The sequence below is a fragment of the Prorops nasuta genome, unplaced genomic scaffold, assembly GCF_024137725.1.
Source record: "Prorops nasuta isolate Cenicafe-Biocafe unplaced genomic scaffold, Cenicafe_Pnas_1.2 PNAS00010, whole genome shotgun sequence".
NCBI lineage: Eukaryota > Metazoa > Arthropoda > Insecta > Hymenoptera > Bethylidae > Prorops > Prorops nasuta.
The window spans coordinates 2,915,053-2,938,873 of NW_027116807.1; the positions used below are offsets into that span (position 1 = coordinate 2,915,053).

General features: G+C 46.1%; 1 protein-coding gene across 1 annotated transcript; it reads right to left on the reverse strand.

The window, feature by feature from the left end:
- Positions 1 to 397: 397 nt before the first annotated feature.
- On the reverse strand, positions 398 to 3,254 carry LOC136777025 (protein sister of odd and bowel-like). Its single transcript, XM_066733039.1, has 2 exons — positions 1,858 to 3,254; positions 398 to 1,582 (listed from the first exon to the last, which is right to left on the reverse strand). Exons 1-2 carry the CDS (start codon positions 2,913 to 2,915, stop codon positions 1,237 to 1,239), a joined length of 1,404 nt encoding a protein of 467 aa, XP_066589136.1. The 5' UTR covers positions 2,916 to 3,254; the 3' UTR covers positions 398 to 1,236.
- Positions 3,255 to 23,821: the final 20,567 nt, after the last annotated feature.

Here is a 23,821-nt window from a genome sequence, read left to right on the forward strand (position 1 = left end):
ACCCTAGACGTATCGCGGTGTCATGTCTCGCGCACCTGGCGGCCTGCTTCTTTGTAACACGATACACACGTTTCTTCTTATCCTTGTTCCTCTTCTGCTCCTCCGACGTCGACTCCTTTCCTCACCGCGAAGGCATCGAAAAAAAATAATCCCATCGAACACGTTGTTGTTCCGAGATTTATTCGCGCAAGCCTCCTCGCTGACACTTTGCTTGATACGGGTAATTTGGTGGAATTTTATTAAATTCTACAAAGAAGAATCCTGTCGGACCACCAGCACCAATTAATTATTCATTGCGGTTGGACCCGCATTCGCGCTGCAACTCTCAAGGGAATTCCTGTGATACACGCCTGATGGGTGAAGAATTATTCAAGTGGAGCGATTGCATTGTAAAAAATGAAAAAAGTTTATTTTACAAGTACACAGATAGACAAGTGGTACACACAGCGAATGCGTATTTGCGCAGCTTTCAGGACGGAGTGAACGGTACGTTACAAAAATGCGCATTTCTTAGATATCCGCGGTACCTGCACCTTGATCCAACGAGTTAATTATACAATCTTAGAGTGCGTCACTTCGCACACACGTTTATACATAGGCGATACTAATGCGGAATATGCAACAATAGGTGTAACTTAAACTTAACGAGTTCTCTTAACAATTCCACAAACGCATCGATGATGGAAAAAGAAATTATAAAAATAATTACAGAAATTAATTAACGTAATTAAACCGAGAGATCCGTATCACGCTCGGTCCAAATCGGATCTACGGTCTAACCGAATGGGCGTGTTTCGCAAATGCTCGATTTATCGGCTTGTTGCTATTATCATTATCATTATCATTATTATTATTATTATTACAAATCAAACAACGATATTTGCACGTAAACACATGGACAGTGCGTGATTCAATGTGGCTATCACAGTTAGGGCCAATGCAGCTTGCTCGTGGAAATAATGCAATAACGATGGACGCTTTTTTCGAGAGACGCGAGCCGTTCCCACAAAGAGCATTTCAGCATCGAGTGATAAGTGTAGCGATATCCATGCACTTACGAAACCTTCAAGGTCCGACGATATACGCAATAACGAGGAATCTGGTGAAATCTTGAATGAAATTGATTTGACTGAAGGTGGTCGGGGGGGGGGGGTGGGGTGGTTTTTACAGGGGACTCAACAAAGATTTCGAGGGCGCGCGTTGAGCAGTCGCAGGACGATATTCGGTGTGCATGAACTAGGAAGTTTCCTGTAGAACGATCGCACTCGTGCCAGGTACGGCTATCCCGGGGGGTGGCGGGGACGCGGCCACTCCAAGGTTGTGGGTCAAAGAGTGCCTTCTCAAATCACAATTCCTGCGAAAGACCTTGCCGCAGGAGGCGCAGTGGTAAGGCTTGATGTCCGTGTGCGTGAGTAGGTGTGTCTTCAAATTGCTACGCTGGTTGAAACTTCTGGCGCACACCGGACACTTGTGCGGCGACTCCTCCATGTGCAAAATCTTGTGAACCGCCAAAGTCCTACTCTGGCAGAATCCCTTTCCGCATTCCGCGCATTTGAACGGCTTCTCCTTGCTGTGAATGTACCTGCGAACCAAACATGAAACGTTTCCAATTGATTTCCTCTCTCTCTCTCTCTCTCTCTCTCTCTCTCTCTCTCTCTCTTCCACACCGTATCCTCGCTAATGATAATTATCAATCCTCAAGGTCGATCGTAGATTCTCGCGCGTCTCGAACAGGATTTTTTTTCTCAATAAGCGAAAGATGGTCTCGATTCTCCGGTAGAGATGAGAATCGCAAGATATAGACGCGGGTTTAGTCGTCGAGAGCTTAAGAGCTGCTATAGAGAAGAGATATTTTACCTGTGATCCCTGAGATGATCCTGCCGTCGGAAGGCTTTACCACAAATGTCGCAAGAGTAGGGTCTCTCGTCCGTGTGCGTCCTCTCGTGAATCAGGAGGTTGTAGCTCTTGGTGAACTGCCTGCTGCAGAATTTGCAGATGAATTGTTTCTTGGGCCTGGCGGGTCTGCAGGTTCTGGAAGGATTGGCGTCGACGGAGGTGGACGTGGCTTGAACGGAGGAGGAGGAGGAGGATAGGGAGGAGGTTGAGGAGGCCGAAGAAGCCGAGGAGGTGACGGCTGCGGTTACCGCGATTCTTCCCAAAAGCGAGGCTTGATTGGTACTGGCGAAACTCGCTTTACCCGCGTCGGTCAGTCTTTTAACGAACGCCTCGTGATTGATGGGCGTAGTGGACGTGGCCAGTAAACTGTCTCGCAAGAAAATGTCCTCCTCGAGGAGGGCGAGGTCGTCCCCTTCGGCGTCAGCCACGAATGCCAATCTGGCCTCTTCGTCCTCGCTGTACATGGAAGCGCTGCTCTGCAGCATTTCGAGGGCCAGCTGGTCCTTCTTCGAGACACTCGCGGTCGAAGCAAGAGTACTCTCCGTGCCAGAGTTCACTGACGAGGAACACCTTTGACTGGAGCTGCTCAGGGCAACTAGGGGCAAACTACTACTGCTTGGAACGACACTGGGGCCCACACTGTTTTGCGCGTGTAGTCTGTGAAGGGTCAGATAGGTTTCCAGGGCTTGGAGATTCAATGCCGCCGCAGCGGCGTGTCCGGGAGGTAAGAGGGCCGCCCTCTGCAGCGCCGCGAGAAGCGCACCTTGAAGACCCAACGCGACACTCTGGAGAGTCAGGTTGGGTAGGGGACCTTCGGCTGATATTTCCGACTGATCCGCGTCGCGTTGGTAGTTGGACGTCGTCGCCGGGGATGACGACGAGGAGGACGCGGAAGTCGACGAAGGTAGCATCGTGTCCTGGTGGTGGTTGTGCTGCTGCTGGTGAGCCTCTTGATCCTGCGACACCTCACCGTCCCGACGATGGTCCAGCTGACGCTCTTCCTGGCGATCTTCTTGCATCCTCCAGTCACGCTCTTCTCCTCCCAAATTGTCCTCGGGACTCTGTTACACTGCTTTCCTGCCAGCATTGGCAACGCAGGTCCCAAATTTCTATACCAAGATCTCTTTCTCGCAGTATATTATTATCACAGTGTCAAAATTGTTGCTATTGGCTCGGACACCAGCTGCATCTTCTCTCGATCACTCGCATGCTCTTGCCGATTTCTCGGCGTTGGATATTTGCGATTTTACGCGGTGTTAGTGGTGGGAATCGCGCTGTTGCACGGGACGAAGATTGACGCGATGCAAACGGTGCGAATGCGCCCGGACGACTGCTCCTGATCGGTGCTGCTGGGCGCTGCTGGTGGAGACACCTGGCGGCGGCTATCCGAGATCCTCCTATCGGTCCCAAGCAGGGATCGGGCCCCGAGCCACGGTCCGACGCTGCTGCTCGGCCCAGCTGGCTGGACCCGACCTGCTACGAGCGAGCGAGCGAGAGAGAGAGAGAGAGAGAGAGAGAGTCCCTACTTAACCATCTTCAGCATAAAACCTAACGTCCTATACCCGCACTGATACACCTCCCTCGTGCATCGCAATTTACCGTGCATTTACGTACCCCACCTGCTGTACGATCCAAAATCTTTACCTCTGCGTTCTAACGTCTATTCTAATGTTTGCTCGGAAAACTCGACACTTTGTTATTTGCATTTTGTTCGTTAGTAAAGGGTCCTTCGTTCTACTTTTAGTCGTCTATGAAAATTTTGTTCGTTTGGAACAAATTAAAGTTTGCGGAGAGAAACGATTGGAGTTACCGAAGAAAGACAGTTTGACTATTTTTTTTATAAAGAAAGAGAAATATGGAGTACGGGGGGGGGGGTTTACAAATGAATCTCGATTTCTGTTTAGTTTTCGTGCGTTTAGAACAAATAGATCATTTCGGAGTGAAAAGATTCAAGCACGTGACGTTACTCGCGAAAGAGAGATAGTTTGACGAATGTTGAAGAGAAAAAAAATGTAGTTGAAGGGAGAGAGAGCGAGAGAGGAAGAGTTTTGAGCTCGCGGCAAAAGTACGACGCGCCACGCGGGTTCGTTTCGACCCGACTGCAAAGCCGCAACAATTTACGACGGCAATTAATGCGCGAGAGTAAACCGTGTACGGTGCCTATGGTTAGCTGCTCTCTGGTCAGGATTCACAAGAGTTACCTGAGAAGGTTGGTGGGGAGAGGGGAGGGGTGGCATGAGCGCGGGGGAGGAAGCCAGGAGAGGCGAGTAACGTTTCATATACTTGCGCGCTGATGTACACGCATCGGGGCAAGGAAGAACAACTTACCGAGAGGCTGAAAGCGATCGGAGTCGACGAGAGTGGGATGAAGAAAGAATGAGACTGTGTGTGTGTGTGTGTGTGTGTGTGTATTGGAAAGAGAGAGAGCGAAAGAGTCGATAGTACGAGAAACCGTGCGTAGATGAGTGAACGAAAGGAGAGGGAAAGAGAGAGAGAGCGAAACCGAAGAGATAGGTGAAAGAGGAAGAAGAGAGGTATGAGAGAGAGGGGGGGGGGGAAGGGGGAGGAAGCGAAGAGAGAAGAGGCTAAGCGAGCATCGAGCAGACTAAATAATATTATAGGTGGTGTTCTCACGGTCCCAGGACGCCCGCGGGCGAGCTCGTCACCCCCTCCCCCCATCGGACTCCCTCCCCGCGCCAGCTTCGCCCACGCCTGGCCCCTCGCGAGGCCCCGTCGGGCCGCTCTCGACCTCAGGAGGAACCGAGACACAGAAACGTAGAGGGAGTGGGAGAGAGAGAGAGAGAGACGGAATCATTGGGCAACCAAGTCCACTGAACGAGGATCCATCGTGGGTCAGAGGTCAGCTCGCGCTCGCTGACCGTCACCATGAACGGTCCCACCTATACCTTCGTGGTTCTGCTACACTCTCATCTCTTTTGCTCTTTAGTTTTTTTCTTTCAATACACCCCTCCCCCCTCCCCCTATAGTAATGCTCAAGAGAATCTTGCACCAAAATTTGTCTCGTTTTTAACACGAGTTTCGTTACGAAAAACTGGGGTTTTTTGCACGAGATAACACCGTGACGCATTATTTGGTTTTGGATCGAGTCTCGTTTGTGAAAAGAAGGAAAAATTTTCTGTGAAACTACTGGGAATTTCTCTATTTACTCCCTCTCGTTATTTCCTTCTTTCTTTCTTCCTCTTTTCCAGGTCCTCTCACGTATTCCCCCATTCCACACTCGTCGCAATGCTTTCAGATTCTTCACCGTTCTCTCTCACTCTCCCCCTTTTGCTCCTCTCTTTTTATCTTCCCCCGGCCAATACTCGTCAAGCGCGAGGCGCTTAATCAACCAACGAGTTTCTTGACTGACTGACTGACCGACTGAAAGCGTACCGTTGCTTTTCAATTTCGCGATACCTATTTAGCTACTCTCGACCTCTTCGACTTTTTACCCTGCAAAGTATCCCAGAAAATTTTACTCTGTATGTATATAATCGATCGGTGTATCAATCGAGGTGCGAGAAGAAAAATTTTGTTTCATCAAAAATATTCGCTGTATTAATTGTGAATATAGTATACGTTTATTTTTGGGAAAACTGGTCTTCCGGTTATTCTGCGTCAATCTTGACCAAAGGGGAAATCGTTAAAAAGGGTCCATCAGGCGAATTTAAATAGCTAGGAATTCTGCACGGGTCGCGAGGAAGCTAAGGAGGGGACTACTTGGCCATCGTCAGTCGTTGCCGATAAATAAAGTAAACGCGGCATGACACGAGAAATTCCTCGGAGTGAGCCAAGCTCAATCTCTTTGGTGAACAGCCACTTTCAGCAGTTTGAGTCTGTCCATAAGACGATTTATCTACCGCTTTTGCTGAACATTCGTGCTATTAGAGCTTAAAGGGTAATTCGGGGATCGGACGATTCTCATAAATCATCGTTCGACCTTCGAGACAGACCAATAGTTAAAGTTCCACGGGAGTATCTATTCCTAGCTGCTCGAAAAATCTCTAATATTTGGTAGCACAGCTTTAAATTTTTACATATATAAATATGTTAGGTATACGGAATGGGAATAAGCTTACATTAAATGTGTTCCATAATTATCGTAGAATCAATTTTCTTTAGTAACTTCGAAAATTATATAGCGATCATTGATGATGAAAAAGAAATTTTTGTACACAGCAATGACACTTGCCGAGTGTAACCTTGGAGAGAAGTTTGCCATCTTTATTTCTTCCACGTGAAACTTTTGTAGGACTCGATTTGCTCTTGTTTCGCCGATGTAGGCACCGAGGGAGGCCGCGACTTCCCGCCGCGTAGATAATTAGATCGCTACTTAACCACTTCCACTTTGACGCATCTGCACCTCCGTATTGCACGCAGCTTGCCCTTTACACCCGTTTCTTTGTACGTACACCCTTTCTGCACTCGCTCGTTCCTTTCTTCAATCGCATCATCTTCAACTTTTACAACCACCTCTTAACTCTCACGTATCTTCACCTTTACGCTCTGTGCGACGCTCGAAATTTTTCCTCTCTTCCTCACTTACACTCTACTCACTTTTTACATAATCTTGCACTATGAAAGAACAATTTTTTTTATTTAAACATTTTTTGGGATACATGCATTGTATTGTGTCATTGAACCTGATGAATATTTATTTGACGCGATTTAAATAATTTGTTTGTAATTAATTAAATTATTATTAAAACTGAATACACGTATCAATGCACGTATTCACGGTAATATTTATTCGGATCAAGCAATTTTTTTCTCAATTTACAATATACAAAGAGCTTGGAGCTTGTAACCCAGACAGGATCTGCTAGAAGACCACCGGGACCCCCGTCTGGGCCTTCGAGATTGATTCGTCCAATTACGCTAAACAATCTTCCAGGTAATTCGACACCGGACCTGTGACTATTCTCAGGGCAACGTCTACCCTGTTTTTATTACCGTGTCGTTATCGGACATTACTCCCCTTAAACTCAGGCTACACAATATACCCATTAGACTCGACGCAATGCCCAACGATTTCTGTCTGCTTAAAAAATTAGTCGACCGATTATCAGGATTTTTCATCAAAGCTTTGCCATGTTTTTCTATAAATTTCTCTCGAGTGGACGTTGGTAATTGAGAAGATTTTTCTTTTGTGTTTAATCGCCAGTAATTAGTGCAGGAGAATATATCTTGGTAGCAATTAAATAGTGGGAAAGAGCGAAGGAGTAAAATTTTTGATAAACAGACATGTACATACATAAATAGAGAGTGTGTGTGATGGGGAGTATTTCTAGCGAAGAAGAGGCATCACCAGGAGGCAGAGAGCGTTCGTCCATTAGTCACCTCAGCGCCGACTGGCAGGTTTTAAAGCGTCGTTTACACGCTCTCGCCACTCCCTTCTCGTTCCCAACTCCTATCGTGCACTAGGAAGTCTATTACTAGTCAATGCGTGATTGTGCCAGAAACTCACTCGGCCCGAAGCAAAATCAAAGAATCCACCCGGACTCATGGACGATGACTCGTACAATTATCGCATCATCAATCTCCTACCAGTGTCAAGGACATCATTATGATTTTACGTTTGCATTGTACTGGAACTATGCGCGGTCCTAATATGAATTTCATATATTTCTAATGAAAGATCAAAGCCCGAGATAGGAATCATTGTGCACGACCAGCTAGGCTGCTCGATGAAAGGCGCTTTATTTGAATTTGATAGGCTCTTCTCGCATAGACTGTGTGATTCTAGGTATAGGATAGAGTTTGGTGGTGAATTTTCCCCCAAAGAGAAAAGAACAATTTTCACCGTGTACCAATTTTTCGAAGAGCGATGATTTATAAGAATTTTCCAAGAAGGAAAATTAGCAAACGGAAGCTTAACGGGGGAAGGTTATATAAATATTGCGTGAATTCGAAGTGAAATGAATATGAACGTAGGAGCTATGACGCAAATACCGTATATATTTTTATAAGGGAATAATTCGGGAAGAACGGGCGACAATTTATGAATGGTCGCCAAAGTACAGAACGCTGTAAGACCGGCAGGAGAATTTTACAAGCTCTCAGCAGCTCTTGAGCGTGCAGGCGTTAACCGCATGCGGTGTAAACTCTCCTTCAGGATCGGGTGTAGGCCCTCGGAGTCCCTGGCAGGGGGTCCCTGCACCGGCTTCTCCTTCCTCTTTTTTAAAAGTAAAGATGCCTGTCACCGATAGTGATTTGTTGAGCATATTTGCATTTTAGATTTAGGCTGCCGCGTCTGCTGTTCTCTCTTTTCCTCACCGGTCTCTCTCTCTCTCTCTCTCTCTCTCTCTCTCTCTCTCTCTCTCTAGTCCCTCCTGCGAGAAGTACACACAATTTCTGCTTTTCTACATATAGTAGATCGAATAGTCGCGGTACGGCAGTAGTAAAAGTGTGTTGGTTTGCGTGGACGGAGCCTCGAGCTGAGGAGGGGGGCGGGGGTGAGGGCAGATTACTGGAGGAACGACATTAGTCATACGGCACCCCCGACTGCCGGACGGGGAGACTTGTTTATGCACGTTTAAAGAATGATTAGGCGGCAGCGTCGCGGCGGGGGGTACCCCTCTCCGAACTAACTTTCATCGTCTCCCCCTGAACTTTCTTCCTGAAGAAGAACCTATCTTCGTCCCTCCCTCCTCTTGTTCTCCCAAGGATCCATACTAGCTGTTGTCGCTCGGGTAGCTAGAAGGGTGACCACACAATTTTATCGACAGCTGCCGTGGGCTCTCGAACGAAAAACCTCCTTACCTCCTTTCGATTAAACACCTTTGATCGATCCTTCGAGGAATTTAGGGACGGGTCGTCCATCTTCGGGCCCAGGATGGTCCAATAAATTTATGATATTCCTCCGGATTACCGCGCGTGCGTGCGTTTGTTTCATAATCGCCCCTCGGTATTCTAATGGGCCAGAGCGAGGCAAACGCCTCGGTATGCAGAAACAATCATTGCTGTGTCATTGGAGCACGATATTTCATGCGAGAGGAGCCTCGAGGATTCCTCCGGCTCTTTTTCGATCCTCCCTTGTCCCCGGTCGATCTGCTTCTTCTCTCCCATTTCCAAACTTTTTCTCCTTTCGCCTCCCCCGAGCAAACTGGAAATCCCACAAGAAGCTTCGAGGTAGTTTCGCCTCGGAGATTACATTTTCTCTCGGCAGCATAACTTTCGGCCCTAAGGCCCAGGGAACCACGGTTAGCAGCGCCTTTTACTTGGTAACTTGCTGTTATTATTATTAATTTCGAGCCTTTTTGCGCACGCCGGTAGTTACCGCTTGCTTTTACTGCTGTGAGAAAGCGGGCAGCAAGCCTAACTATCCCCGGGAAGTACGCTGAGCCCGGCCTCTAAACACCGGGTTTCGCTCATTCACCTCCAGCAAGAATTTTGGCGTTGTCAGCCCTGCTTGGGAATCTGCCAGAAATTACCTGCGAACGCTGCTCCCGGTCCGCGCTAGCGGTGATTGACTCGCCGAACCGAGTTCTTCTTCTCCTCTCGGGACGCAGGAGACAATAAGTTTCTTTACAGGGTACTTTAATTGCTCGATTCACTCCACAGCCATGGCAGCGAACAAAATTCGTTCATCTTCGGAAGTAGAAGAAATTTTACAATTTTCCCATAGAAATTTCAATGTACTTTCTCTTAAGATTCAAAAAGGTTTTTTACAAAAAATTTATATCTTTCATAGTTATGTAAGGATATATATACATATAAGTTTGTACGTCCTTGCTCCGCGACGAATTAAGCGAAACACCTTGTATATATGTATATATGTATACTATATATAAATTATACTTAAACAGCGGGACCAACTTTGACTGTCATAAATGCAAAATTTCAGCAAACGCTTGATTTGGTCAAACGAACAAAATTACGAAATTGTAATTGACAAGATTCGAATTAAGAACAATGTAGATAAGAAGGTGTGAAACGTTCGTAAATTGTATATTCGCAAATATCAAGTCTTTGATTTGCCGGACTGCAATCGATGAAAGGATTGCGCGACGGATGAAGGAATAGGAATGCGTGGACGAAGAAGAGGAAGCGTTTGAAGGAACGTAACGTCGCGCAATACAGAAACTCGTATTAATGTCTACGAAGCGTGAAGCGCGAGAAATACCGATAAAACGATAATGAGATGCCGACTTGGTCGACAGAATGGGGGTCGAAGGGCCTGATCGGGGGCGTTCTCTCAGAGTCTCTCCGCTTCGTGCAACTTTGGTGGGGAGACGTACGTACTCGATGGACGTTTCTAAGAAGAAGAAGAGAGGATGAAGACAGAGAAGAGTTTGATTCGTCGTGCATTCCGTCGGCAAAGTCATTGAATGACAGATCGATAATTGATCATTACTATATAGTATGTCCGGGGTCCCATTGTCAAGGAAGTCTCGTTTTCCGTCCTGGCTTCTTTTTCTCCCGAGGTCTTGGAAGCTCCGCCAACCCCTCTACTCTGTCCTCGCAGTTCAAAGGTCAATCGCGTTACGTGGACACCCGCGGTGTCCTCTCTCCGCGCACTACACGGAATTGAACTCCCTGAATCTCGATATTCTCCATAGCACTTCCTAGAAACCCCGAATCCTGAATCTCTGCAGAACGCACCTTGCAGTATTCTCTTCCGTTTTTTCCTTGCCGTCGCGCGATTGTCCTTTTCTTAATTCTCTAGGCCTGTTTTGTGGATTTAGTGCGTTTTTTATATTTCTACAGATCAATATATTTCACAATTGGCAGCAATGAATACAACAAAAATTTCATAATATTTCTGAAGTTACAGTGCTTACTTTGTATTGTTTAAATTTAACGCTATATATTTTTATAGCATAATTTTTTGTTGTAGCTTTGAGTAAAAGCTTTTCAAAGCTTTTTTCCCTCTTTTTCATTTCATCCAATCGTTAACGAGGTGATTCGATCCGAATTCATTTATATGGTTACAGTTTTTTTGAAGTATACAATGCGCATATTGTATGAACATTCTATTTTTCGTTTATTACATTGCCTTCTCTATGAAAGTAGTTCATACGAATACACGTTTGATGAAAATTTCTTGCATACTTAACCATCAGCACAGCTTTGAGATATCTATTGGAGCACTTATAAACAAACACCCTGTATAAAGCCAAGTGGTCCTTTACGAGCCTGTCGAATTCCTGGCGTCGATTTATATTTACGAATGAGAAGGTGATTTTGATGAAGAAGTTTCGTTCGGGCGACTTTGAGAAATAGACCGTGTAAGATAGGAACGGAAGAGGTAGGTAATTCGAAAGGAAGGAGGTTGACTTACGAAGACAACTCGGCAGTTTGTTTATGACCGTCCGTGCCGGACGAGCTTCCTGGAATGCTCGACCCATGTAGAGCTTCGAAACGTACGAGTAAATCATACGACAGTCTCTCTTATTTATGCTTTACGTATGAAATTATCGAACGTCTTCTTTGTCGGTAGAATATACCAACCGAGAGACGCAATTATCTTACCCCGAATAACAGAGTCCAACCAAATTCTCCAACTTCCATGTTTGATTTTCCTCGATTCTTCTAAGCTATATATATATATATATATACACATATATTACCTACATTTCGTCACCCAAACTTTTCCTATCCATTCTTAAATCACTGAGACAATCCCTCTCTCTCTTTTTCTCTCTCGTAAATCTACGTATATAGCCCCCTACCAGGCTTTATTATCCTCCTAATATCCGTGTTGAGTGAGTATATCGAGTGACTGAAAAATTTACTTATAATACTACGCACGAGTCAGTGTCGAGATGCTATCGTCAAAGATTTATTTGTCAGTCGTCTCTCATATTCTCCATTGCTAAAAAAAAATCGCTTTATTAGATTTGCTCAACAGCTCTTGTAAATTAATCACTACAAAGTTAATCGAAAAGCCGGAAATTTCATTTTAAACGAATTAAAAGGAACTGTACAAACGTTGGTCAAAGTTAATAGTTTCCAAAAACTGCAATTACACTACTTAAAAAAGATCTTCGTACCAAATGTAACCATGCTCCTTAAATAATCACGAGTTAACTACCCATAGTATTTTTAAAAGAATTAAATAAAATAAAACTTTGCAAAGTAGATTTTTAAGGTCGGAACGAAGGTGTGTTAGGACGACAAGAGTGGTATTTGTATAGAGGCGAGGATCATGGTTGGTAGATCTTGTGCGAGTCTTAGCCGGGGCCAGGAACATCGAAACGCAGGACGTATTGCTCTGTCACCCAGGGCTCGCCGATCTATTAGTTATGAATATGTTGCCCACGGCGATACATGGCCGGTCGGCGTGCGTTCTCCCGAAAATATGTACAAGCCCGCATACGGTCCCGGTCCGCTTACGGCGATATTCATTCCGAAATGTCACGTAAACTATAGGCGAGAGGGCCCACGTCTAGCGGGACACGAAGCCTTCGGACTCCGCAGCTTCGTGTGGAGCGGCAGTAGGGAGGGGGAGGGGGGGGGGGGAGGAGGTTACCTCTCGTCGATCCGCGAGTCCCCCGCTGTAACCTCGTGCAGCGCTACACCGGCTTACACGGAACGAGATCAATGATCCGAGCCACGACGCGATCCTTCAAGATCGATCCAGTACAACCCCGTTCGACCTGTCCGTCATTCCCGATCGAGGTCCAGTAAAACCCTATTCGACCTTTCCGTCATTCGAATCATCATCCCACTGCGCATTCCACCCTGCGAAACTCCCACGAGATTAATTCCCTTACTGAAAATACTCTTTCATTGTTGTATTAGTTTGGTCTTGAGAGTGTTATCTAATTTTCGCTGATACTCGAATGTATCTCTCTCTCTCTGTACGTTATACCGGACTATATATATATATATATATATATATATATATATATACGCCGGGACTACAGCCACACGCCGGTGATTCGGCGGGACGAAGGTCGAACTGCCGAGGGTAGCTGGGGTCAGAGGTCACGCCGAAGGGTCAGCTGGTCCTCGACAACACGAGCGGGACCGTAATTTAACCGGCCGTTAAGTTCATCGTAAAGGGTGCGTTGGAGTCTGTCGCTGAACAAACTGCTGGCTGGCTGGCTGGCTGGCGGATATTGGTGTGGGATCGCGTGTGTGCGTGAGCCTTGGTAGCAAAGCGCAACAACTTTACGCTCCTCAACAACGTCTACGTGAGTTGCGAGTCGTGTATAAATTCTGTCTCAATGACTTTCTCTTATATTATACGGTGGAATTCGAAGGATTTCTTTATCGCTCCGCGAAAGCTCCCGGTCGTCCGTTTTGGATCATCCTCGAAGAGAGGAAACGTTACTCGGCTTTTACTACTGCGGGGAATTTATTGTTTCTTGACTGCAATCGCTGCTGATGATTCTTTTTCGGCTGAAACGAGAGACAATTGGAGATTGCGAAAATCGACGAAGGACGTAGAAAAAAATTATCGTGTTTTGTTGGAGCTGGTGGTTCCTGAAGAACGTTCTACGGGATGAACCCTTCGAGCGGTCGGTTAAAAATAAGGAATGGGAGATAGAGGATGATGAAGAAGTAGAGAGGTATGACGATGAACAGGAAGAGATGCGAGGTAGAAGAAGAAGAGATGCAGAAGTGAGAAGATTGTGAAGAATAGATGGAAGAAGAAGGTGCGCGAAGAGGAAAGAGGGATGGGAAGGGGGGCGACAGTGGGGGAGGAGTGGAGGGCGCGGGTCGCCATTAAGCAGACCCCCTGTCGCGTAGCCCGCGGCAACCCTTCACAAAAAACTGTAATTGGAAATACTTTTCCTCCTTTTTTCCCGAAATAATTTATGAATCTTCCGCCGGTCAGCCAGCTGAGTCGAGGGCTGCTGCGACTTTGAGAGCCGCAACCTTCGTGGACCTCGTCTACCGCCTTCCCTTGTCTCCGGAGGGATGCACTGCCCCCGACTGACTCATTAGTTTCGACACTCTCTAATCTTTCTTGAAAATAATTTTCATAACCTCCAACATTTTTCTTCGGTCTCGCGGGGGCGATTCGCCTCTGTATATAGAGTTGGAAGGCCAAAAGTTTGACGAAGCCGAATCTTTTTGCTCGGATCGTCATTAGATTGTAACGTAGCGCTCCTTGGAGCCTGCCAAGAAGCTTCTCCAGGAAGCGATAGAAGGACCGCGAAAAGGAGGAGCCTCGAGGACGGTGGCTCACGTCATACCAGCGCTCATTTTGGTGCCCCGAGGCACCCCGCTGGGCCAGGGTGGAGGTGAGCCCTCTTTAGAGTCCCGGAGGACCCTTACGGCAGCTCTCGGATGCCGTTATCAATTTGCGTGATTTTTAGGATTTATAATGAAGACGCAATGAGTGTTTCACTCTACTGTGTGCTCGTACACGCGACTATGCCCTACCCTTCGATCAACGCTCGAACCGTTACTATGTTACTCCCTTTGCAATTTTTCTGCGCAAATTAATAAACAAGGGCAATCAACGCCACGCGAGGATGGAAGCAACGGTTAAAAATCAATTAAAACCATTTATTTAACCTTGAAAAGATAAAAAGTAAAAATTAATGGGCCGAATAACCCGTTGCAGTAATCTAAAATCGCTCCACGTACGGGAGCAGTTTCAGTTCGATGAATTTATTCGTGGCTGGTTACTTTTTTGCCGGAGAGTTTTCATCGTTTATCTTTTATTGGGCTTGTCTTTGGCAAAAAGTGCGTTGTAGGATCATCCTTCGTCATGGTTAAGATAATTTGGACGAACCAATCGTCAGGCCGCCGATGGCTCGTGGATAATAATTACGTACCACCCAGGTCGATGGGTGAGAGATGTAGAATACAAAATAGAGGGGTGCAGGAGAAAAAAGTGAGTATAGAAATGGGGCAAAATATGGGTATTATTTCGCAAGTGGAGAAAATTGTTGGAAAATATGGAAATGGAGTAGGTTGGTCCCTAAACGTACGCCGTTGTACTCATTAGGAGTCGTGCCTGACGCAGAATCCAGTCGGTTGGCGCAGTTCTCGCAGGAATGAAACACGACAGGTCGTCGGACGACCCCGCGGCTCGACCTCTATGCATCTAAATTGGCTGCGCTCCCATTCGTCATGCAGCGCTCGCTTCCCCATTGATCGGTCGCGCGCCTCTCGTGGGAAGCGTTGCTCCTTCCTCTCCACCTACCATTTCTTCTTCCTCTTCTTCTTCTTCTTCTTCATCTTCTTCTTCTTCTTATTCCTCCTCCTCTTCTCCGTTCTTCCTTTTCATCATTATCCCGATCAACTTCTTCTTAATCCTTATTCTCTTTTCCTGTTTCTCTTATCCATCCTCATCTTCCTCCTCGGCGAACTTTGATCCTTCCACCCCACTCCTCTTTTCCTTCACTTTCCTCCGATGCCCTCCCACCATTCTCATTCTTTTCCCAGCGCAGTCCTCCAATATGTAAATTACTCCTCAACCGCCCCCGACCCGCCCCCGCGGAATCCAACCAATAACCGCGCTCAACCATCCTATCTCTTCAAGATCCCCAACTACCTCGTTAGACTCTTCCATCGCTAATCCACCGGATTCGATAACAAAGACAGTTACGATCATTCCCTGTTTTTTTCTATATAGTATACTTTATTAAATCTTCGAAAATATTCTTCCTCTATCACCAATTCCGATGGCAAAGTCAATTTACGGTTATTCGAGGGTTCTCCTACCGTACTTAATTTTTCTCCACATGTTCCACGACATGAATATCGATTTTTGGAAATCTCTTCGTTGAACAAACACGCGTTACCGTTTGGAGCCATGAATAAACGTACGGAAAAGAAATATATTGTTGATAGGAGCTCCCAGTTAGGACCAATTATATCGCAGGCATATGCACAGTGCGAGGGGCGTGGGGAGAGGAGAAAGATTGGACGATGCAGCATAACAGCTGTCGTCTGGAACTTCATCTCTGGCCGAACTCGGTTGCTTCGGCCCGGTGTAGACACTGGTCCCATTGTTACGCGCGCGACCTAAGACAAGGCGTTTCGCTTCTCGCCTCACAAAGACGCATTGGTCCTCTCACAAAAGAAGTTCCGCGGCGGCCACGATCCGCTGGCCGCGCGTAAAAACCTTTTTTCTGGCGAGATGTCACTTATTAATTCTCCCATTCTCTTGAAGGCAGCAAAATGAATAGCGGGAGCCGCGCGGGCCACCCCGCCCCCGAGTCGCTCGAGGAATTCTTCGTAGTTAGGACAGGAACGGCGGGAACGTATCCCGCAGGACAGGCGGAGAAAGGTCAAAGGATCCTCCTCGCTACCTGAGCACACCATTTTCAATCCACAGGTATGCTAGTTTCATCTCTCTTCTCCCCCACCCTATGCCATATATATATATATATATATATATATATATGTGTGTGTGTGTGTATATATATACTGCGACTATTAATATTTTACCGAAGAGTCAACTCCTCGCTCCTTTCCTAACCAACGCGACGATTAATAATTTCTCTTTTCTCTTTTTTTGTTCCCCCCCCCCCCCTAACGGGTGATAAGCAAAGGGCGCACTGCTGCCATTTTCTGCAGTTTTCGAAATAACGCAGAATCTTATAGTCACAGTTGGAATAGTCGGAGTTGGTCGACGATTGGAAGCTGAGGAGAAACCGTGTCCAAGGTGAACCGTCACCCCCTGCTGATCCCCTTTGAAAGCTTCCTCAATTTCTGGGCGGGGTGCTCCTTCCCGGGTCCTTGTTACGCGTTTTCGTGGCAGTGAATAACCTCGCGACGACGCTTGAAAAATTACCGCTGAATTTCTCTCTTTAGCGCAGGTGTCGGACTCTAGCTTGCGCTTTAATGGAGGTGGTTTATCTTTCCAGCTTGTTACTTTCAACAAACCCTCCATTTCGATTCTTCGTTGGTCCTCCGCACACTCCTCTCTCTCTCTCTCTCTCTCTCTATCCCCTTTGAATAAATCAAATTCTCCGAGTATTATCAATGATCGAACCATATTTTTCAATGGCGAGGCAATCGTTCATTCGCCAGTTGATTCGACAGGCCAATAAGACAGGCCTGCGGTAATAAAATTCGAGAGAGATTTTTATCGGAGATCAATGAATGAAATAGAAGCTACCTAAAGCCAAGAAATCCGTGGCACGTCGGACACGAACCTCCAGCATCCAAAGGGAGGATATATTTTGAATATTCCTGCCACACGAGCCGCACGATCCTTTATTGCAGATGTTGCTACCAGCATACAAATGGTTCTTTCGATATATACTGTTGATCTTTCGAGGAGCTAATAGCCCGACTCCTAGGAATTGAAAAGCAGCCTTGAAGAGCGAAAAAAGCTGATGATATTTTCGGTGGAGCGTCGTTTTTTGGTTGAACCTAAAGGTTCGAACGAATAATTTAGAGTTGGTGGGGGGGATAAGCAGGTAGTCCTATATCGGCCACGTATGAATAATATTCAGAGTCCCGCAACGAATGAATCCGTGCACCAGGAGGAGCCATGGGTAAGGGGGTGGGAGTTATGGGGGACTTGCGGGGGTGTCGCGAAACCCCGCTGAGCGTTGATGGAGCCCCGTAGAAACGACTCGGCCGGTTCCTTCACGATTTCGGTAATTAGCTTTCTCGTTCGGTGCCGATTACGCTGTGCGACTCATTTACATAAGAACTCTCGCGCCACCAGTATGTTTTTTTTTTAACGATCTGCTTTAGTCGAATAAGCGCTAATGTAGCAACTCTCTTTCTGGTCAAGTATAGATGTATGTATAAAAATATATCAAACGTGTTCTATATATACGTAGCATTTATGTGAATCCTCCCAGTAATCGTAGCGGGCGTTTCAAGGAAAGCACCGAAAAGTGGCCCAAAATCCGTCCGCCACCGGCTGCTAGGAGTCCCGCTGCGTAAAATTGTCTTTAACTTTTGGACGACCGCGACTTCGGCCCAGTCTTGGCCGTGTAATTATTCCAACGCTCGTAACTTATGTCCAACTGGTGGGGGAGTGGTTGTGCCTGCGGGATCCTCTCGCTTCTTCAAACTATCCCCCCTCCCCCCCTCCCCTCTCAATCTCCTTTCACCATCATCTCCCTTCATTTTCGTTTTTCCACTACGAGAAGTAGCAACTCGAAAGATATCACGAGATCAACGCGCGATCCGAGCAAATTCCTCGTTTCCTCAATATCGAGCCTCTAAGTGTGCCAAATTCAGGGGGCTGTGCTGGCGAAAGTCGAGAAGAAATGGAGGGAAAAGAGTTTGTGGAAAAAGAAGCAATAGAGAAAAAGTTGTTCATCATTTAAATCGGCTGTTTATATTGGTTCGGTAATAAAGCGAAGAACTGGATAAGGCGCGTGAGGGAGAAGAGTCGAGTGGATGGAGGAGCAGAGAGGCTGGAATAATAAGAAAGTGTAGAGAGGAGAAATGTAGATGAGTAATATGGGTTCTACTCTCTGGCTGACGAGGACGGGATGCAGACGAGGGTGTCGCGATTCCCCGCTGTGCGTTGATGGCCTCATCTAGCCTAGAGACCTCGGGAATTCACCGGTAATTACCTTTCCTCCGGACCGGTGCCAACCAAGTTTCCCCCATGTACCGACAACTCCAACCACTCTTCACCTTCTCCAACCTATATATGCGGCAGCTTTCAACCATCCCCCCTCCCTTCCTCCCTCCCTCCCACTGCACTCACGGCCCTTTTTCTCCCTGCGATATAAATAAATTTACATGCAAACCTGCTGCGAAAATAACTCGATGCAATAACACAATCGAGCGTCCAATTTTGTAAACCCTCCAAACTCTCTCGTTGTTATGACGAAATTGTTTTATTGCTGTATTCTTTCTTTCACAGCGTTATGCTTTTATTTGCGGTTCATTGTTGCTTCGAGCCTTATCTCTATTATCGTGCAATCTTCGGTAAGAAACTGATGATTGTCTTTTTGGTATCTTTAAAATGCGCTAGTTCTGCTCGTAGAGTGGAAAATTCTGTTTCATCGACTTTGCGAAATCGTTGTGTGTCGCGTTATCTTTTGAGAAAGGTATAACAGTTTTTATCTTGAATAGTTGTATATATACATTGAGCATTTCCGTGCTATTGGTGGTGCTTCGGAGTTTCGAGAGTAGTATATTGTGATTGACCAATCGGTAAAAGTCCTTCCGTTCGCGATGATTCTCTCTCCTTAGGTCTTTGCCTCCGTCGTGTCACGTAATAATTGCCATTACGAGGCTGCAGCTTATCGATTTGCTATCTTTTAAGACGCGCCAGTTTTATCTCTCACTCGGCAGGTTTTTACCCTTCCGTTAGCGACATTTTAGAACCTCGCTGCGGACATTTCGTTTAACGATCCTCATTAGCCCCGCGATTGACACGATATTCCCACGAGAAAGGGCCGCGAGTGATATATTCAAATGTGCTTCCGCTGTAAATGTTTGCCTTTTTAATGGTCAAATTGTACATATACTTTTATTATTTCATCCGCTTGCCCATTCTCAACTATAAAACCTATTTAAAAGTTATTCTTACTAAGATCTCTTGGAACATTTGTTCGAATGACGCTCTTACCGGAGAAATCATTTCTGCAGAAAACGCTTTGGCGCTTTAACGTTAATATGCCATAAACGTTCTTCATTATTGGTTAATGAATCGAACTATAAAATGCCTTTCGGGTATGCTACTATTATTTTTAGTATAGGGACTGAGCTATCTCATTAGCAATAATGGAGAGTAATTAATTATGTTAAATTATGCGTTTTGATAAAGCCATAACCTATCCCTTCCTTCTCTCAGCGTCATCGCATATTTTTATCCCCCGGTTTTATTTGTATTCCTGCCAAACTGCCCGCATTTTCTTTGCAACCATTTAATCATTCGCCTTTAGCTGGACCTTTTGTCCACTAATTTATCTCCCTCCCTCGTTCCTGTGTCTCTCCAGCGATTCGCGTATAACTGCGTGGCATTTTTTCTCTTTTTCATTCCTACAATATTATCGCCCATTCGTCTCTATTCTTCTGCCCTGTGGTCTCCCTGTTCGCTCCTTCGCGGTGCCTGGGCTACCGTCCTAATTCTTCTCTCCTGGCGTTGCGTGAAATGCCACCACGTGCTTTTATGGAACCGACATAAAACCTTGGATTCCGAGCCACGAAACGCAGTTCCAACATGGGAATCGTCGCTGCTTAATTGGCCAATTCTGCCCAACTCTTAGCAGCTGTATTACTGCCAATTGTTTCGACTTATCTCGCCCTTTAACGATTCTTTTTAAGATCGCCAAGAAAATTTTACCCAACTCGAAGAATCCTGACGATTTCTAGCGTTATTCTTCTCTCTATCTCTTTCTCTGTATATATATATATATATATAGAAATGTAGGAGGAGAGAACCCGGCGAGAGTTCCCTTTCCCGATATCGCTCGTAATTCAACGCGAAGCGTCCAGCCGGCGCCCACCAGGATCTCCAGCTGAACCCGATCGTGACCGACCTTTACTTCCTTCGCCAAGTTCAATGGAGCTCGCTCTGAATCACTCCTATGCGTCATTAACCTTGAAGTAGAATACGCGCTGAGCCGGCCAATTTCCTGGAGACGAATTAGCGTTTTCAATGAAACTCGTCGATCCACGGGTCATCAGGCTTCAGGTAGGTCTCCAGTCTTTTGTCGAGAACATGCGTTTCAATGGACCTAACGCGAAAAATACAAAACAGTAGACGTATTAATTATATCGCGACGATGGACAGGAAAGACTCTATTAAGCCACGCAGTTCCTTTTTATATCTTAGCGTCGAAGAGGATAGAGATATTATTATTATTAAATATATATATATATATATATATATGTTGTAAGTCATTAATTATTCTTAAAATAATTTAGTATTTGCGATGAGAACAAGTAACAAGGAACGATAGTTGCAAGGCTTTCGAGAAACGGAGCATCGAACATTGCAAACTCCCCGAGGCATGATATATAATAATACCTGCATTTGACTGTCACGTTCCATTGACGTAATCGCGAAATTATGAAATATTGGAGCATTGTATCCATGCTTATTAGACTAGAACCGTAGGCATAGAAATAATTTCCTTTCTAAGGAATAGTCAAATTATATAGGCACACAGTTTTATCGTAATCGAGTGCGGTTATACTTTGCTATTTTGCGTGGCAAAGGAAAATAAATCTTTAATTTTAAAATGACATATTCGATCGTTGTAAAAACTAACCGAAGAATGTTCTGAGAATGTTTATAATTTCAAACAACGCACGAGAAAGAGGATTAGGAGGAACGTTTATTTTTCTTTGCGTAGAGAGAAAATAAGTGATTGGCGATTATCGATTAAAAGACATTCGACTCGCGAGTGGACCGACACGCAGCGTAGATTGCCGGAAGTGACTTCCTTGTGAACTTTCTAATCCATTGTCCGGTGTATGGGAACGGATGACAAGGCAGGCACAGGGAGTCGTCGGAGGCGTGAAGAACAGACGCTGGTCGTCTATAGTACAAGAGGAAGATGAGTGACGCGTGGAAAAGTCGAGGCGCGTAGTATAACGGTGTGGAAAGTGATCTTTAATAAAGTGGAAGGGAATGTATATTAAACTGGCTTTTTCGAGGGTTTTTAAGAGGCAGAAGTTTTGAGTAGTCTTGTCTTATTTATGTGCTGAGAGCGGCGAGGGAAGAAAAGGAACGAGTGGATGGGGCTGATGGTGTAGGAGGGGGGAGGGGGAGAAAAAAAGAGGCGGCGAATGAATAAAGGATCGTTGGACGGGAAAAAGAGGAGTGGGTTCAATAATGTTGCGTGCGGAGGTCATCGGGCTTCAAACGCACAATTAATGTGCCGCTTTGGTTACAATGCCATACGAATGCTCCATTGTCAAGGCAACGCGAGAAACGAGTGTCCCCACAGTCTCTGGCTTTCCTCGTGTTCCTGTAGGCGGCGACCAGCGACGCTACGAGAATTCCTACTGGATCGCAATAACCCACGCAACTGGATCCCTCTCCTCTCTTTCCTTTCCAATATCAACATCTTTGCAAATTGCATTTATCTTCCATCTTCAACGTCTACTTAAAAATTCGATTCCTGAAGAGAGACGGGTCGATAATAACTTTGTACCGCGAGTCTCGGGAACACTGAGTTCCGTAAAAACTTGTAAGAATCCCTGAAAGTTAATCGGGTGACCGTACATGCCGACCGACAGAGCGAGCAACGAGGATATTTGCATAAAGAATCGTCCGTGACATTATATATATATAAGATGGAATCGTTTATTTGACGCCGTCTGTTTTGTCGTTCCTTTGTGAATGGGCGAGTGAAAAGCTCTTGGTAAGACTGTGTCTGGTCTCTCGTGGTGATGAAGAGGGAGGGGGGGGGGGTTGGAGACGAATGAGCACAGGGCAGGGCGTGAAAGGGTTTGGAAAAGGAAGGAGAATAAAAGTGGCTGAGGTCACTTTATCCAAGGAGGGATAAGTCCAGTTTAATGTCCCAGCGCGTTGGCGAGAAAAAGAAATGGGGCCTTTCGTAATGGCGCGGTGGAAGTTGAGTCGAGCGAGGGAGAGAGAGAGGCACCTTGCACTTCTATTTTGCCGCTTTCGACGCTATCTTTTGTGTCCCGGGGCACACTGCTACGTGGAGATCACGGTGGGTTTCTGGACCCGCGCTGGTTTCAACACTCCATCCTTCTTCACCCCCCTCCTCGCCCCGAAACTCCCCTTCAGTCGCATCTAATAATTGGCTTCGTTGAAAACCGCACTCCGCGACGAATCTTTCCTCTCTTTGGTCTCCCCTATTCTCTCGAGGCTTCCCACCGCCCCCACCATACGACATCCTCTCGTCCTTCTTCGATCCTAGCCACTTGACTTTCTCTCATTCCCACTCGCCTCGACCAATCGCAACGATACTCTCATTCACTCTTTACCCCCTTACTCCCCCTGTAACACCATCCATTTTACAATATCACCCTTCTTCCCCGTCAAATTCCCCATTCCCTTCCATTTTCTTCCCTCCGATCTCTCTAAACCAACCTCCCTCGCATTTTTCACCCCCCCCCCCCCCCCACCCCCTTCCACTCCATCTTTTATATCAACGGCCAATACCGTTTCGTTCTACTAGCTCGGAACTTTTCGATGCCTCGTCCCGTTTCATTCAGCATCCCACGTGGGAACTCGAGGACATTTTTACGTTTCGCCATTCATGTGCTGCACCGTAATAGACCGTTTCCTCGGAAAGTGCGACCGAGCGAGACGACGCGGAAGCTTCTTCCAAAGCGTTGAACATATTCGTTTATCTCCGCTCCATGTATAATTTATGCATAAAGGGTGGATAATATACCTTCGCTTGCTTTAGTGTGTGGTTGCAGAGTGATCCGATTTTTTGTCTAAAGTAATTTTTTAGAATTAAATAGAACAGGTTTTCAAAAAGGTCCAACACACAAAAATATGATTCTTTCGTGATGAGACGGCTGTAGGTGATTTCTCGCGTCAGCAGTTTTCAGTATGTTAAAGGTTTATGCACTTTACACGTTTTCATATTATTTACGTCATATTCGCACTTTGTTGAAGAAAATTTATAGTTGAAAATTGTCAGGGCGAGTAGTTGAAATGAGATAAAAATGGGTAATGGTAGAGGAGAGAAACGTAGAGGGGCGAGGTGGACGAAAATAATGATTGATCGAGCAATTAAAATCCGTTGTCGTGCGGCAGCGGTATTGGCCTGCGGTCGGCGGCTGCTCCGGTGTTCGCGAGGTCGTCGTTGGGGTCGGCGGGGCTTGGTCTACTACACCATGGGGTGCCACGGGCCACAATTGCTGGTAATGAGCCGGTCCCGACTCTTCCGACACACCTCTTTCACCCCACTCCACCCCCGCTCACTCTCCTCTCTACAAATTTGCATCCTCACGAACCCTCTATATATGCAACGTCTATCGACAGCATCCATCCGTTCGACAAGATCTCTCTCGAATTTTCTCGGTCTTCAGTCACCATTTGATGAATTAACTCTCTCTCTCTCTCTCTCTCTCTCTCTGCACTTCCCCCTCTCTCCTC

What these genes read in the sequence shown, in the direction of transcription:
- LOC136777025 (XM_066733039.1), bottom strand. Translation starts at nt 2,915, where the DNA reads ATGCAAGAAGATCGCCAGGAAGAGCGTCAGCTGGACCATCGTCGGGAC. An exon ending in GATCATCTCAGGGATCACAG is followed by an intron (nt 1,583 to 1,857) that starts GTAAAATATCTC and finishes TTTGGTTCGCAG; the next exon opens with GTACATTCACAGCAAGGAGA.